This window comes from Copidosoma floridanum, unplaced genomic scaffold (assembly GCF_036245765.1).
Source record: "Copidosoma floridanum isolate Cflo_tuat_1 unplaced genomic scaffold, Cflo_Japanese_pri ptg000007l, whole genome shotgun sequence".
NCBI classification, from domain to species: domain Eukaryota; kingdom Metazoa; phylum Arthropoda; class Insecta; order Hymenoptera; family Encyrtidae; genus Copidosoma; species Copidosoma floridanum.
Window position 1 is genome coordinate 14,774,758 of NW_028321884.1, and position 18,887 is coordinate 14,793,644.

At 30.6% G+C, this 18,887-nt stretch overlaps 1 protein-coding gene across 1 annotated transcript; it reads right to left on the reverse strand.

The window, feature by feature from the left end:
• Nucleotides 1-393: 393 nt before the first annotated feature.
• LOC149375433 (uncharacterized) lies at nt 394-15,847 on the reverse strand. Its single transcript, XM_089589110.1, has 4 exons — nt 15,816-15,847; nt 3,738-3,933; nt 3,591-3,650; nt 394-570 (listed from the first exon to the last, which is right to left on the reverse strand). The coding sequence occupies exons 2-4, from the start codon at nt 3,927-3,929 to the stop codon at nt 394-396; spliced, it is 429 nt and encodes a 142-aa protein (XP_089445236.1). The 5' UTR covers nt 3,930-3,933; nt 15,816-15,847.
• Nucleotides 15,848-18,887: the final 3,040 nt, after the last annotated feature.

Here is an 18,887-nt window from a genome sequence, read left to right on the forward strand (position 1 = left end):
TGAAGTATGAATCAGAGTTTTATTTATGACGATTCAGTGAGTATTTTTTCAATTGTGATACCTTGTTTTGATCCTCGAATTCCAAAAATTATATCAGCCCTTATAGCAAGGAAGGGTAATGTGATCAGTAATTTCTTTATATTATTCGACAAATATGTCATCAGCTTGTCTAAACTTATAGACAGCTCACAAAGATTTCCAACTATTATTTGTTTATTTTTTATTTTTATGAATGAGCTCAGTACTACAAAAACTCCAACATATTTTCTAGAATTGTAGATAAAAAATAGATTTTTAAATAAAGTACAATCACTTAATTCTTTTACTTTTAACATTTTTTATTTCTTTTACTTAGATATTAAATTATTAAAAACTTTTGACACTTTTAACTGTCTATACTTCAACAGCTGGCTTATTCTTTGAAGGGAAACGAATATACAAGATGTCGTCGGAGCGGAATCCTGCCTCGACTCTATCCATATCACACTGATCGGGAATGCCAACCGTCATTGTAGCTTCGTTTAGTTGAATTTTTTTAGTACCATGAACTAATATCGATGTACCTTTGACCTAAACGAAAAAAATATTGTTTTAATTGACAAGTATAGACAGTTGGATAAAAAATGTGATAAGAAATTTTCTGTTAACTACGACAAAATTTGTTAAAATCACTTTATGTTATAATTAGAATATATAAAAAATAGTTTTGGGGCATAACCGTGCTGGCTTATTTTGTTATTAAACAAACAGTAAAAATTGATCAGATTTTCCTTTCTTATTATACTTGTAATTTTTTTGGGGCATTATATATTAAAAAATATCTTAGTAAAATGTATTTTTTTAATTGATTGTTTCCTAAAGGATGCTGGTAAGATTGTCTTAGTCAATTTATCGCAAAATGATAGCGAAAAAGAGTGCAAAAAATACTATTTAAAATAAGAATTTCACAGTTTCATAGATCTACCCCTTTTTAGTAACATTTCTTCAAAATTTAGTTTTTCTTACATTTTTAAGGGATCGTTAACCATGCTTAATGATTTTTATGTACGATTAAAAGTGATATTACGAAACGATTAATTTGTTCAAAAGTAATTTTCTGTTCCTTAAACGTACAGCAAAGCTAGATGAAAGTTTTAAGATGACTTTTTCCAAAGATACCAAGAACTGTAATGTCGAAGAAAGATATTAGTTATTTATTTGAATCTCAATTTTTTATAAAATAAATTTGCAACACAATAAATTACTATAACTTTGACGCCTTGTATTTTATTGTGTGGCAACTAATTTTACTTGATAAAATATATTTTAACACGATTAAAAAAATTATAATAACATATTTCCAGCAATAATTATTATCAAATCAATTTTTACAGTTAGACAGTAAATAATTTTGACTTAAATTAACAGCATAAATCAATATAGAACCGCAGGTTGCATGAATTAAGTCATCGATGCATGCATAGAAAAAGTTTGATTTTGTCTTCCACGTACGAAAATTTGAGGGTGCCTACCAATTACTTCATACTTCGTACTTATAAAAAAGCATTATTTAAGGGCTCTCTCTTGCAGTGTATTTTTTTTATGAGCCTTACTTTTTGTTACCACTCCGCGGCTGCTTATTCTTAATATAATTTTAAAACAAATTGCTTGTGTATGGAAGAAAGGATGGGAAAAGAAAGGAAATGAGTGGCTGAATTTGTGCAAAATACTTTATCTTGCATGTGAGACACAACCAATTTAGAAGGCAGCGAAGAAAAGGTGTTACAATAGGATAGAATTTTAATGTTATTTTGTTATAACATACAAATAAGTTTTCAAGAGTACAGCACTAAAAATGCTAGAAAAATTTTTTCCTTAAATAAAACTTATCCAAATTTCAACTATTAGCTTAGACAGTCAACCCAAAACAACTGACGAATGTTGAGCCTAATTGAATTATAATAACTTGAGTAAGTCAAAAAAATTGCAAATATAAACACACACGTACACCATTTCAGCCACACAGGTAACCTTTATACTAAATTAAAAATCTGTCTTATGTTGAAAATGGACGATTTATAAGTGCTAACGCTTTTTGCTCTGACGAAATTTTAAGGCACAAGTTAAAGTCATCCAAAAAAAACAGATGTCTTGAAGTTAATATGAGGATGAGGACGTAATAGAAATAACTTGGAGAATAGAGCACAAGACAGTCGGAATCGTTAACGGTATTATTAAAAACAATGATTTTGATAACTTTCCATACGCCGGCGTAACTCATATTAGTGGTAGCGACAGTAAATATACTCCAATCCTAAAAAACGAGAAATGTAAAATACTGTTTGTTATTTGTACATGTATTTTATATAATACGATAAACGTGCAGACTTGTTTGTTTAAAGTGTATGTAATTACATAACAAATTTTTTTTTTAATGTAATGATTTATTATAACATGGATTTATAAAACTATATCAATTTTTTATTTAGCGAGGAGACACATAAATGTATAAAACATCAAAGTATTAAAGTATTATATTTTCTTTTTCTTAGGTATTATGAATTAATGTAACGATTGCTACCCCTTCTGAATAACAAGATATATCGTACATAATTAGTAAAACTTTTATAAGTTGAAAAAGAGTTTTAATATTAAAAATCGTAATAAACACTTAATTGTTGATAAATATGGTTAAAAATACATTATTAAAGTTATTATTTTTAATTCGTATACAAATATACTATATCAAGTGAGATTCGTTGCAACACCGAAAAATAAAAGACAGAGTTATAACAATTTGTTTGTGTAAACAAAATTTTTAATATTATCCATAATCCTTGTTATTCTAGTCGGTATCCTAAATCGAATCCATATTTAAAGTTTGCCATAGTAAGGTCTAGAGTAAATAAATGAGTTTTTTATTTAATCGTTGTGTGACATCATCTTAAATATTGGATAAAAATTGTTGCGCGTCATCAAAGATTTCTATTAGTAGTATTTTACGAATTGAGAATTTTTGATAATTTTATTAAAAAATGTTAAAGTTAATCATGTTGTGAAGTTAAAGCTTTAGATGGAGATTTATGCACTTGTCTTGCTCTACACCTAATCAAAAAAAAGAATTTATTTAATTTTACTAGTACTGATGAATAAATTATCAAATAATGAACAAATTATCTTCGGCTGCTTTTGCAATGCGATGGTTCAAAACAAGTTGTAAGCAAAATTCAAAGAAAAACTCCGCTCTATTTACATTATTTGTCTTACAACAAAGAAAACTGGTACGATTACGTCCCAAAACCCTTTTTCGATGTATTCTGATCATTATAAGAAAAGATCCCAACAGTTTTTGTCGCAGTGCACGAATTTCTTATTAAACGTTATTCGAGGCTTGATTTACCCGCCCAGTAGTTTTTTGATGAGATTTACTTTATGCCCATTAATTACACTTTATTACAAGAGTTTTGACAGTTGAACATTTTTTCTACTTCCAGAATATTAGAAAATTCTCATCGACTTTCTCTACTTAATTTAAGGATAAACCATGCAAAACATAAAACGTTTAAAAAATAAATGAGAAGAAGGACAAAGAAAAACATTTTGATACTTACAGTGACCTTAATTGTGTTTTTGTCAAATTCAGCGCAATCCAACTCCGTCTCGTGTACCTCCTTGCATAAAACCACAATTTCGTTCAGTTTTGAGAAAAAATCTTAGAGACATTTAAATATTGAAATGCAATTGCCAAATAGCCTTACCTGATTACTGATAGGTAAAGGGCAATAATCTTTGCTGGGTTTCAGGTCTAATTGCCTCGACTCTTCGGTGGCGTTGCTGGAATAGGTAATCAAATGAGAATCACGGCCACAAGAAGAGACGCCAACCTCGTGCCTTTGGTCATAATCTCCCACAAGGATTGCCATTGCCATACGATAGTGCTCATCCGACATTTTTCTACAAATACAATTATGTAACTGCGTAGGTGCTAGATTAGAAAAGTCTCATGAGCAACTAACGAACAACGAAATGGTTTCCAGTATTTCTGCTGTACGTGTCACGTTCATGACATCACTGTCGTATATAGCTAATACCTATTGATATCTTGCTCACTCAACATTTCTGTGGATGAATTTATTAATGATACTTGCTAGTATGCGCTTAGGTAGGTGCTTTGTTGTTGATAAATGTTTAATAAACTTTCTTTGAATCTGTTTCATACAACTGTTTTTTGTAAAAAAAAGGCTTAGATGACGTTACTCTACGTCATACCTTTCGTAATTACTGTTGGAAGATTTGCACACGCAGAAAAGAATTACAGGAATTTTTACCGTAAAAGCAACGGTAATCCTGTGATAGCTTGTCATTACGTAAATTTTTACCGTAGATGATAATGAATGCTTACTGTAGTTTACAGTAATTTTTATGATAACTGTAAAATTTATCCAAAATTCACTATAATTTTTACTATACGGTAACGGTAAAATTTCCACTGAAAGAGTATATATAGCTGTAGGATGCAGGGTCACATTGGCTGGAGGGGAAAGCCGAGCACCTGATCAGTTGTCTGCTAAAGCGCGGACTAACCTACAAATTATAGACCTGTGTGGATATTTGTCTATCTCGTTCTCTCATACGGTTTATATAGCCCACTACAACAGAGATATCTGGTCAGCACTTCCCTACAGACCACGTGACCCTGCAGCCTATAGCTATATTCACTTTCAGGGAAAATTTTACCGTTGCCGAACAGTAAAAATTATAGTGAATGTTGGATAAATTTTACAGTTATCATAAAAATTACTGTAAAGTACCATAAAAATTCATGAACATTTATGGTAAAAATTAACGTAATGACAAATTATCACAGGATTACCATTGCTTTTACTTTCAAAATTTTTGTAATTCTTTTCTGCGCGTATAAAAAGAGTTACCATGGGTTATCTCACGTACGTGTGAGTGTCAAAATAAAGGGTAATGTCGTTGAAATCGTCAATTTGACCAAAACATACCTCAGCTTAATGGTTACGGATGTTCTTTGCTATCAAATTTATTTACAATATCTTTTGAAACTGCTCCGACAACGAGAAATCTGGTCTTAGCAGTAGAGATAAATTTTCGATGGACGTAGAGTATCTCAATTCTCCAAAGATAGCATTGCAAAAGGCAAAAACAAGCTCTATCTCCTTGGTAAAAAAGACCAACGTCAGGGTGTCTCTACTACACAAGAAAAAAAAGGGAGAAAAAAGTGTCACGCTATAATACAGTGGAGCTTGGTAAGGAATTGCTTCAATTTTCGCAACTCTTAAGGTCAGCTCTTCGTGCTCCACTAATATCTCTATACTCTGAAAATGTTGGTCAAAACAGTTAAAATAATTAAGTAGCAGATGACAGCGTGTTTTTTGCATGCATTTCATGTAAAAACTCTTCTAGCTGTCGACTTGTAACCAATGTAATACCCAACAGTGCAAGAAGAATTGAATCAGATGCCATAACGCGTAGGTACGTCTACATGTCTTTATAAAATGCTAATTTTATATAAATCATCTGCAACAAAATCTCTTTATTATAAACATATCGACATACTAGACACGAAAGATCAATACATAGTCTGAACACTCGTGAATAAAATAATACAAGAAGCCAAAAATATCTAAAGCTTGCTGGTGTAGGAGAAAAAAGCACTTGGTTGAGCTCGCGTTAACCCAAGTGAGGTAGGAGAAAAAAAGCTCGTGAGTCAAAGTAGATTGGTCGTCGAATTTAAAGAGTAGCAGCAAAAGTAGCTCTTATTTGCTGCGAGTGGATACGTGGCCTCACTAAACATTGTAATTGGTGGGAGCAATGGACTTCAATACTCGATTAGTTTGGAGTGGTGGTGGTGGGGATGGTGGTTACCATGTCAAGGTCAAGGATAGTTCAATGTATTATTCACTTTGTGCTGTAGTGTTGATTTAAAAAACTTCTAACGCATGTATTGGTTCATTTTATGGAACATTTCTCGTAGTGCGCAGAGAATCATAAAGAAGTTTAGGTAGCAATGGAAAAATACAATGATTTTTTTCAATTTTATGTCAAAGAATCTCAAATAGTGCTTGTATTCATGTACTCGCAATTAGTGGTTCTTTATAAAAATACTGCAGTACAGTTATAAAAAACTATAATATTAATTACTATATCCTAAAAATTCATTGGAATACGCATACTCGTTACCTTCAAAATGGTTAAATTTGTTAATACAATTACAATAACATAAAAATTTTGACTTGAACGATATTGTATATCTTATTAATAATTTGGTAGACATGAAATATAAGTTCGTTATCATGTTAGTTGATGGTGATACTTTTTAATAAGAATATCTAACAATTTATGACAAGCACAAAACCCTACAGCATTTCGGTTCTTTCCGTCTATTGGTTTGTGGTCATACATTTTTTTATATTTCCTATTAAACTTTAAGGGCTGTAAAATAAGGTGATGGCCAGTAAAGCATTTAATAACTACGGTTATGTGTTTTTTTTTTATGAATAAGTAAAAAATTTTAAAAGATCAAATAACACTTTTTTGACAAAATTACAGATTACAGCATTTTACCTCAAACAAAAAATGATGAATAAATAAATGTACATTCTTTTAGTTTGATGTTCACGTTGGACAAATAATAACACAACTACTCCGATGCTGCTCGAAAATATAACTGAAAATCTACACCGTTATTTTAATTTCAAATTTATTAATGACTTTTACAAAGGTGATCTAAGGAAAAGAGAAATGTACGATAATCCAAAAAATAATTTTTTCTCTAATTCAAAGTAAATTGTCTTTAATACTTTGATTACCCCATGATTATTTTTAGAGTTTTACTAAAACGAAGTTTAAAACAATAAAAAGAAGTATCGAGAAAAAAGCGTATCAATTCGTTGATTACTAAATCGTATAAGTAAAAAACTTTTAAAATCGTAGAGATCCTAGTGAAACTATTGTCACGTACAGTATGAAACATACTACGTGGGATGGGCCTCAGCTATTAGTATTAGGAAGGAGCACAAGTGGGGGAAGAAAGAGCATAAAAAGGCCCGCAGCAGTGGCCACAGGGCTCTAGAACGTCGGGACTAGAAGGAGGATAGTCGCAACAAGTAACTCGGAATCGCAAAGCGCCTTCCCTCAAGGAATACAGCAATAAAGTGATTGATTGAATTTAACTGCCGCGTTGTTATTAAGCACCTCGAACCTTTAGAATCCCACGTAACACTATTCAGTTTTTGTACATGGGTCATTCTTTTACAAACCGAACGGATTTTGCTAAAAATTTATTTTCACCTCTCCGATTCAGCTGAAAATTGTTTTCCAGTTTCTATATTAAAAAATTAGAGATACGTGTCCGAGGAATTTTTTTTATCGCCTATTTTCAATTTTATTAGTTGTAACAAATGTCATAATAGTGGTTGGAGACTCATTTCAAACAATGTATAGCTCTGAATCCTTAAAAGCTACCAAATTCTCACCAATGGCACTTTCGTAGCTAACGAGTTGAACATTGAAAAAAAAAATTATCAACAAACTAATATAGTTATTAATAATTTAATTGTTTCAATTGATATTTAACAATTGCCACCAACATGAATCGAGTTTTTATTATGACAATCGTATTCTGCGTCAAATTTTACGTAAAAATCATTATTTCAAGATTTGGAGACTTTTTAATTGTTATTGTTAAAATATTAATTTATGTAGCACTTAATGGTTAAAAAAAATGTTTTTTTAGTAGAAAATGATATCTGTACCTCGTATCAAGAAAAATTAAACGTAATAGTTGTAGATAATAGAAAGATCTACAACTTTTGTATTTACCGTTTGTCAGGATAACCACAAAATTTTGTATTATCATGCAAAAACGCGAGAAATCACCATTTTATTATTTATTTAGTATTATTTTTCATTAATACTTAATCTTGAGTGATTTGTTTTCCAATCTAATGTCCTGAATGATGAAAAACGAATTTTCATTGAAGAAAAAAAAACATATTAAACCACTAGAGAAAAAAATGTTTTTTTTTATTGCTACTTCATTTTTTATTGTTTTATTAATTGTCTGCTTTTATATAAAAAACAGACTTTTCATCTCTTCCATGTTTTGGAATTTTAAAATTTCGCGGAAGCCTGCCTACAGTACGATCTATGATTCAAAGTGTTACCCGCACTACTCGCGTACATTTCCCGTACTACAAATTTGTTGGCTTTTAAATCAGCTGGCAAAGAATTGGCTTTGCGTTGTAAAATGTTGGTAACATAGATTCATTCATTATAGTGTGTGTTAGTTGTTGCCAACTTGTTGGAGAGATCATATGGATAAGATGTCTTGAATGCTCGAATCAGATGTAACATTAGTAACTTATTTAAAAAACTATTTAAATTAGGTGTAAGTTAATTTTCTCAGTTTCTGTTATACCAATCTTAATAACATGTAAGTTGAAAGTTTCACATCTGCCGGGGGTCCTGAGACCCACACCTGGTTTGCTTTTGGATCTCTCCTCAAAAGTACGGGTAATGTCTACATGCTTTTAAGTTAATGGAAGTATTGTCTTATGTAGACATTTTGTGTTTGACAATGTTTTTTTGACACAATTGCTTTAGAGGTACGTGGAGCAAGTGGAACTGATAATAAAATTTTGCAATGGAGTAAACTAAATAATTTTTTTTCCCTCTATTTATATCTTCAATGTTTCATTGACTTAAAATGGTGATTGTTCTTTCCTTCTGTATTTTATCAAATTTTCGATAAATTACGCACCTATAGATCATGCAAACTTTTATAGAAGCCATTTTAGTGTGCTGCGAACTACATAGCCCTTGTCCTCAAAAAGCATGTTATAACGCAGTAACTAGTACGGATTATTATATGATATGAACCATCATGAGGTTTACGCTGGGTTGGTCACTATGTGGATCTCATAGATAAGTTATCGGGCAGTCATTTGCCAAAAAATCGTGACGGTAGTAAGCAAGTCATATAAATCATTTGTGTATATCCTATACTATATCTTTGTCCAGACGATGTCCTCAGTTCAATCATCTAAAACTTAGAAAAATCGACTTCTGATTTCACAAACAAATCCTGTAGCTATAAAGAGCTCCAAAATCATTATTGTAAACATTATCATTTATGTTATTGTTGCCATAAATTTTATAACTATCGGCATTGTTATTATAATTATTATTATAATAACTATTATTATTATTATTATTATTATTATTATTATTATTGTCACCACTTAGAATAATAACGATTAAATCAGAATTTTTAAAAGAGGATGCAAACATTTTTTGTACAAATATTTCAATTTTGATTGCAAATAAAATATCCTTTGGTTAATACTACATTTTCTTACTAAATATTTTTATGATGTTATTGTGCGTAATAAGGAAAAACAATAATTGTTGATGCATACACAAATATTCAATTAGTACGTAATTTTGTTACTTGAAAACTAATGATATAAATGAATTTTAACAATAAGAATGAAACGGTCGTAGAATAGTTTTTTTCTAGAATGTAGTTTTATTGATAGCTTATTTTTACACAAATCATAATATTTCTGGTACAAACAATTACAGTTTAATTATTGAGAAGTTAAATTTTCAGTTAACAAATAATATGATACATGTGATATTATTGCGATGATGAATTTTTTTTTCATGTAAAGTGTTACGTTACTTGTTATCAAATCTTTGAAGTAATAATTCAATTGATTAAAATGTATTAGTTTCCATTGAGAAAATGATACTTAAGGCCATAAGTAAAACCTGTTTAGTAATAACAATTTCGAACAAATCAATTAATTTGACATATAAATACTAAATAAGTAAAATTAATTGCATAAAATAATAAGCAGAAGTGAGAAACGATTATGTAATTATGTTTAAAAGATAGATAATTTGCTACTATGCATGAACACAATGTAACTGTGGAATACAAAACTAATTTTATTTAATTTTTTGAAAGTAACAAAATTCGTTTTAGCAACGTATTGAATTATTTCAGGATATATAGTTTAGTATTTAAATAGCAACTATTATATATCTTTTTATGAAAAATTGTCATTGTGCAGAATAATAAAAAGTTAGTTTCTATTGTTTATGTACATCCGTATCATAGGTACAAAAATAAATCCAAGAAGCATGGTTAGCAAATTTTACATATTATTTTTGCGGAAGCTAGAAGTTTCATCCTAATAAGACATATATAATCTTGTATAATATTTTAAATTCCATGAAGACTATAAAAATATAATATGTCAATTACGGTTGAGATGATGTAAAAGCCAAAAAAAGTGAATAGCCTACTTCGTATCTTGAAAATCCATGTAGCTTAAGAACTTTCAAGGAGTTGGAGACACACTGAAAAACAAACTACTGCAGATCCTAAGATTTTTACAAATTGTTTTAGTTATATTATCTTAAGCATGTGTGTACGTATTTTAGTAAATCTCTACGACATGCGCACTCCTTTAGGCGACACCCTGCTTTAACTTAAAATAAGGGTCTTCGAATTTAATATACGAAATAGTAACTTATATATCATTTGAATTTTTGTATTGCTATATGCCTTACGAGTCAATATAAATGTATGTTAATAGTTTAAAGTTTGTTGAGTTCTTACTAGTAAACACAGTGCATACAATAAAAGTAAATCAGAATATGTTTTTCACATTTATTATATTCAAAAGTGTTTTTAGTCCTACCTAAAAATCCCTAAGAAAACACTAACAAATATATACCATTGGGTCTACAAATTATGATAACTTATTTAATTATGTATGATCTGGAATGTTAATTGACTCATCTTTTGAAGAACTACAAATGTCATGATTTTTAGTCGTTATAGATTTTGATACTGATGTTGCATTTCATATAACTGCCTTTCTGTTTTTTTTTACGTAGAAAACTATGTATATTAGTAATTAAACAAATTTGATATTTCGGTATTTGGCTAATAAACCTTTCATTTATTTTGATTTTGAGGATTTCAATTATTTGTTTGTTCAAAAATAATGTTTTTTTTAATGCCTGTAATATTATTATAAATGTACAACTGACTTGTTACTTTAAATCACTCAAGTAATGAGATTAGTATGGCAATCTTGATCGCGTTATTTTAAACTATGAATAATTTTTTTTCTTGCAATACATTCGTGTTAAATGATACAAAACCAAACAATCTATCATGCAACCCGATAAATTGTATAAATTTTCTATCTCAAAATAACGGCTGCCTTGAATGCTTTTTTTTTAATAACCTACAGGTGACAACATCATTTTATCTTTGCAAGAACAATTACTTTTAATTTTTTCCTGACTATAATAAACTGCTTAATAGTAAGAATTTTAGTACATGGTGAAGCAGAAAAAAGAATATTTATAATTATTATTACTTGAATAATTGATTGGACATATTATTTCTATTCTTAGTAAAGTATGGTTGCATATTTTTATGAACTTTATTTTTTGCATTTAAATTATTCTTACATTGTGTCAAATATGAATTGTTTTACTCAAATAGTAATAAGATATCAAAATTAAAGCATCTACTTGTCTTGAATAATACGGGTTTCAAGTTATACAAACATTTACAAATAACTTTTAACAAAAATCTTAGAGGAAAATAAAATTTTTTGATTAATATCTCGTTAATTTTTTACGAACGTTGTTTACACTATCAATTCATTAAATAATCTTTTTTTTTTTTTTTAACGAGAAACTTATAATTCTATAAGATAATATTTTTGTAAACAAGTCTGAGTAAAGCAATGGGGCTACATGATAATAATAATTATGTTGACCTTAATGAGATAATAAATAGCGATGATGATCATTATGATAATGATAATAATATATGATAGTCATAACGATGATAATAATGATAATGATATTAATAATAATAATAATAATAATAATAATAATAATAATAATAATAACAATCGTAATAATAACTATAGTAACGACAATTAAAATAATGATAATGTCAATAATAGTCGGGAGAACGATGATAATTATTATGATAAGAATAATAATAACTGTAATAAGAGCCAAAATAAGAACTTCGTACATTTGCAAATACCGTAACTATCATTCTTACAGCATACAAGATATCAATTAAAATGAGTTTTGATTTTGAATGATAATTGGCAAGTATCCCACAAGATGCTTACCCCACAGCAATGTACCCCACAAGATAAGTAATTTTTAGTTCTTTTTATATTTTTTATCATCCCAGGATATTTATTGCATAAAAAATAATTGAAATATTCAATTTTTTTTTGTAAATTTTTAACAAACTTTAATTTGCATTAATCACAAAACAGTTCAAAGTAAGAAAAGTATTGAATTAATAAATAATTATGTTAGATTAGTGACGTTTCTTCTTAATAAACAATGTGCTAAAATCAATAAGACGTATGAAACTGCATATTTTTTGGGTATTCTAGAAGTATATTTATAATTTAATAATAATAAATGTTTGTTACTACGTTAGTTATATTTAAACATTTTAAATTTTATCACACTTTTTTTTGGTTGATTTGCGATATGAATGTTGTCATTGAACTGATGTTAACGTGATTCACATTTGTCAAATAAGAATTGGTAATATTTAATACAAAAATAATTGGATATTTAATATTTTTCTATTACTTGAACTAGTGTTATGAACGATATGCTGGGCATATCATACTGACTCACCCTAGTAACGACAAGCCTACGCTAGTAAAGGACACCAATAGGGGGAAAGAGCTTATATAAGGCCCTGCGAGACACGAATCGGGGCACTCGAGCGTCTTTTAGGCAAGAGACCGAACGATAAGTAGAAAACACCGCGCGAAACACACACACCTCTGCCTTCAAGAAGCTAATAAATAATTGACTAACGAGTTGAGTTCTTTTCGTGTCGCACCTCCTTACCAGCTTGTTTATCCTACGTAACACTAGCTATAATCTTAGAAATAAGATGTAACTATAAGTTAGATACTAAAATATTTTTTTTTTAGAACCTTTACCAAAAAAAAACCAAAAAAATTATGCTGAGAATGACCCCTTTGATTCACCACACACGATAGGTAGATATATATATTTGCGTAGATATTTCTTATTTTTAGAGCTTGATTGTTTTAGTCAGTTTAATTCTTAATATTCCGTTGAATTTTTTAATAATTAAAAATGATATCTTCAGAAATAGTTGAGATGGACAAGGAAAAGATTACTTAAATAAGCGATGGTAGAGGGGAAGGTAGGAGGAGCAAAAAGAGGTTGCTTAAAGTATTTCTACATCAAAAATTACGAAAAAATAAGCAAACAACTATACGCATTGAGAGGTAGCTGAAGAGGGGAGGGGGCTGCGAAGAACTAAATCTCACTTTTGTCTATATATATATATAGTATAGACAGATAATCTTATCTTATCTTACTAATATATAAAGCAGAAGCGCTAAAACCGTTGTAATCGCTAACCGCGAAAACTACTGAACCGATTTTGTTGAAATTTTGCACACTGATTCATAATACTTCCTAGATGGTTTTAGTATAGTTTTTATCTTAAAAAATTTAATAACAATAGCAATAAATGAGCTCAAAGTTTTGCAAAAATATGCCAGCTTTTCACTTTAGTTCAGTAAAATCCGCCAGGTGGCGTCGAAATAAAATCGAAGCTACCTGAAACATAATTAAATAAGTGTGGTTATAATAGGCTGGAGCGTCTCCATAGTGTTGTAGTCGATATTCGGCAATTCAACGAGTTCTATTGAGAATGCTCATAATAGTCTTGCAGCTGGGTATCTCGGTTACGGACGACACTCTTCTCTAAGGGGAAAGGGACCTAGGTGTCCATTCACCCTGAATCTCGACGAGTGCGATCAAAAAAAAAAAAATTATTTCCAACTGATGCCGTCTCTGCCACAATACCAGGAGACATATCTAGCAAGAGCACAATCTGCACCAACTCTTCATAGTTGTGTGGCAGTCCCACCATTCTACCGGGTGCAGTTAGAGAATTTGTGGCTACAAATGTAAGCAAGGGAAAACAGCTCTGAGGGGCACGGGCAGCCACAACGGCTACCTTCTTGGTCGTCGCGTCCCCAATGCGCTTACCCACATGTTCTCGTCTAACGATGAGCGGTTGGTTATCCGGGGAACGACCCGAGACAAGATATTCTTTGGTCAGCAGCTCACCTCCCTCTATCGCAGTCTCCGTATATCGAGACTCTCAGGGTAAGAATCAAGCAACCGTAGCCAGCTCTTCATCATCAGGAATAAGAATAACCTGGAAGTTTTACCACTGGCGCTTTTTAGGGCCATTAGAGGTATTTACGTTCCCTACTTAACCATCAATTTCATCGGTTCTTTTTAGGGGCCACCTAAGTATAAACTACCTTGCCAACAAATACATTTTTACTACTATTTCCGGAAGCAATTCCTCGACTAAAAGACAATATTAACTAAAGACGGGCACTATTAAACCAAGTCAACCATTCACTAGCAGACGCACAACGTCACCTGCGGAGTTGTTCTTCGCGAGGCTGGAAAACCCGGGGACCGACGACCCTATACTACCCTCTCGACTCTAAGCATTCAACCAGGAATCACTGATCCTCTCCAGAGTCTGCGTTGGGCAAACCTATAACAGCTATTTAGGAAAAAAAACTTGAGCCAACGGGACAGCCTCCACTGGACAAGTATCACTAACCAATCTCCCCATCTAAGATCACTGAAACAACTGAATCTGCAAATAAAAAAGGTGCTTTAGACACCAACGTCTTTGACGTTATACCGGGAGACGTTGGGAAAGAGCACTACAACTAGCCCCAAAGCTTTGGACTTTTTAATTTTTCTCCCGATCAGTCTGGGTTTTTAACAGCAGGCCAGAGAAGATCTCCCTAAGGTATCCAGGCAGTCACAATTGCTGTTAACTGCAGTCAAGAAAGAGTTAACTTAAAAAGCTCACCGGTCTTTTTTAGGGCCATCGGACGTCGAACTACCTTGCCAACAAATGGATTAGAACTTAACAAAGTTGACAGAAAACATGCTTTAGGGGTCACACAAATTTTAAGCATGCCAAAAGTCGCAAGAGGGTGAATCGGAAGAAAAACTTCAAGTGTATCTAATAAATACAATTTTACTTAGGCGTCAAGAAACTGACGCAGAAAATATATCGAGATTGAAACAGCAGCGTCAAAATTGACAACTAAAGAGTCCATTACGTGAAAGATTAGCTTTTCATTGTTCCCTCACAGCAATCTCTGAAATCTTTAAAAATCCTACTTCAGATTTTTTAATGAGTAGAAAATGTATTTGTGTTTTTGTGGCAATAAAAATGTAGGTTTTAAGTTTCAGGACTTTGTTGCTCTGGTAATAAAGTTGTGAGATATGAGAAAAAAAATTTTTTTTTAATATAAATTTTTTGGGGGTTTAAAATCTTAACAGCTTTAAAAAATAACCGTTTTCGTGAATTACACGGGGAAAACTGTAAATCAACGGCTTTTTATGGCCACCGATTATTTTATCGTATAAAGAACGCACGGTACTTTTCAGCATAATAATTTTTTCGAATTTTTACACCTCATTATTTAACCAAATAAACTATAAGGATTTTGAAAAAATATGTTTTCAATAAGAAGATTTTTGTTCTTAGATGTATCAGGAATATGTGTAAAATTTATAACTGAAAATGTTTCACATTACATGTCAACACACTACGGTGTTTTATTTAGTAAGTCTCGGGCGAAGCCGAGACGGGGGGCTGCTAGTTCCTTATATAAAAGGATATAATAATGCATGTAACGTTTTCATACCTTTCACCACGAATTTTTGAGATTTTCGGACTTCCCTAAAGTGATTTCTGGCAAGACACGAGCAATTTCCACTGTCACTGTCCAAAAGATATATTATCTCATATTTTTAATTATTGTCTAATGATCTGAATTGTTCCGATGATTCTAAGGGCTCACCATCCTTGTACCACATAAAACCAGATGTTGGTGATCCTTTGGTTTTGCAAAATAGAGTAATAGTATTCAAAGCATCCTTCTACCCCAAGACAATTTCTGTGATATTCATATTTGTATCTTTTATGGTAGGTATTTCTGGCACTAATAATTATGTAATGAGGAATTATTTTTTTGAGACTTGCTGGTATAGTATTACTATTCCTAATATTGTTACTGTTACAATTATTATTAGTAATGTTCTTATTATCATTGTTTGTTATTGTTGTTGTTATTATTATTTTTATTATTCATACCATTACCTTGAACTTTCAGGTCCAAGTTTCTATAGTTATATCAAACGTTTCTGTCCCACGTTTCGCAAGTGTATTCAGCTTGATCGGAATTCTGCATATTTTCGATCAAGAGAATCTAGCACGATCGATATATCTAGTGTTGTTTCATGTAATATCCATTATTTCTGGAATAAAATTTTTATTTTAAGAATTTGTGTTGTTCAACTTTAATTTGTTCTAATAAATATAACAGTAACGTACTAAAACTATTATCATGGTAAGCTTTTTTTACCCATCTAATTTTAGAGTATACGTACTTAACAACAGTACAGGTTACAGTCACGTTATCACCTACAAAGAGTTCTTCAAAATTCTTGTCAACTTGAAACAGATTTGTGATATCCTTTTTATCGTTATGAAAAAGAAATACAAAAAAGTTAGTAAAAATTGCGGAATGAATATTTTTTATAATATTTAAATTAAAATCATAGAGAAAAATTTATGTACCAGTAATACGAATACGTATTGGTTTAGATTTACATTGATGACTGCAAGCTACACATTCCAGTGGACTGAATGCAGTTACATTTATCGTTATTTAAGAGCTAGTTACATCATCATTTGGCAAAAAAAAATTTTTCCCTCAAATTAAAGTAAAATACAATAAATTTAAAGTTAACTTCTCTTACTCAAGAAAGTTAAAGAACTTCTTCAAATGGTAAGATGTGGAAAAGGGATTAACTCTTTAAGTATTACCTTATGTTTTATATTATACTTAAGATAACATTGCTGTACTCTAGATACAATACTAAGTTTAATTGGAACGTTACATTCTATTTCATGTCACGGAAAAAATAACTATAGATAAGCTACGTATATATGTTGATAAGAAAGAGTCAGGCAAATTTTTTAATTTTCTTGTCGTTTATGAATCCGCTTCAACGTCCTCGAATAAAAATTACGCGTACTTGTGTATAAAATAATCAAACGAATCCTTCTAATCAAACAAAAATCACCTCAAACTCAAAGTCCTTGCAACCCTTATCGGAATAATATGTTGGGCATTCTCGGTACAACCACGTTACATTAGGCTTAGAGGGACAATGGCTAGTACACCTGAACGTTGCATTTTTATTCATTTCGTGAAAAGGTTTAGTTCTATCAACATCGGATATATAGGTAGTTGGCAAGCAATTTGGCTCTGAAATTTATTTTTTAGTGATTAGTATATTACGACCCAAGGCCATAAAAGTAAAAAAGTCTTAGGTCGTCCGAGTATGGTGATTAGATCATGCAAAGCTTTTAAAAAATCGAAATTACTGTAAATTTTGACACTTAAACTTAAGGATCGCACTCCAGCACTGTTGCTTGCCCTCAAAGTATAAGTGCCTTGGTTAATCTTGGTCGGTTTTATTATTATAAAACTGCTCGTGGATGTGGCATGCGATATGATAAAATCTTCTTTCGATTCCATAACAATTCTTCGTGGGTGTTGCGTGCAAATCATTTTCATAGCTTTAGTAAATTTCTTGCAAGGAATATATTTTTAATGTAGGTAAAAAATATTTTATCAAAATAATTTGTTACCACTCAAGAGTTGGCTTCGGAAATACATCTACGTCGGCAATGAAAATTACACGATTGTGAGATTCTACTGCAAAGTGTCTTTTCCCTTTATTATACGTTAAATTAAGGTATGTATAATTATGATCTGCAACAAAACGAATGAAAAATATTCAGGTTTTAATCTACATATTCAAATAATTAAAAAAAACAATTAACCCACCATATAACTTATCGTGTATTTCTACATAGATATTAGTTTTCTGATTTTTACTAAGCCAGGATGTTCCTCGACAAGAATAATATCCTTCATCACTAAAAGTCACGTTAGTCTGAGCGAGTATAGATGTAACCAACAAAAAACAACTTCCATTTTTTTCTACGAAGTTCAAAATTGTCCTGGAACTCTGATAACCATAAAAGTATTTATATGTGAGAAATAATGATTGATTACGGTATATGAGATAGAGGTAAATACATTATAATTTTAAGTTGTAATACTTTAAGAAATAAAATTTTCAAAATTACAAAACATTCTCAGAGCGAATATTTTATTAATAACTTTTAATGATAAGTACAAAATTTTTTTAGTTTTTACTTATGCTCTGGAATATTAAAAAATTTTTTTTTGCCTCTTTATAAGGATTATTTTTGTATTTTGCAAAAGTAGCATTGATTGCTTATCTGTTCTGTAAACGTCAAATAACCTTTTAATCGTTGTCTCAAAATTTGAAAAAAATCTCTGCTCAATAATTAGCACAAAATTTTTTTAGTTGTATTTTCTGTTTATTGTTCCTAAAAATATTCGAAAGAGCTTGTTGAATTTGAAAAAATAAAACATGTCAAAAAAAATCTTATTAAAAACTGAAGGAAAATGTATCCATCTTGAAATTGTACAATACTAAATGTGGACGTTATGGCAATACGCTATTGATAGTTAAAAACAAACTTTTAGTTTTTTAAATTAGAATTGATGTAAAAACGTTCGTTCGCAAACGTGACTGATTAAAAATTTACACATATACGTGCACTCAGTATGAAAAAAGTTTAAATATATTTGAAATTGCAGAAGAATTGAGCT

Coding starts and splice junctions, on each gene's coding strand:
- LOC149375433 (XM_089589110.1), bottom strand. CDS start 3,929: ATGTCGGATGAGCACTATCGTATGGCAATGGCAATCCTTGTGGGAGAT. Junction 3,651..3,737: donor CTTTACCTATCAGTAATCAG/GTAAGGCTATTT, acceptor GTTTTATGCAAG/GAGGTACACGAGACGGAGTT. Junction 571..3,590: donor AAAACACAATTAAGGTCACT/GTAAGTATCAAA, acceptor TTTTTCGTTTAG/GTCAAAGGTACATCGATATT.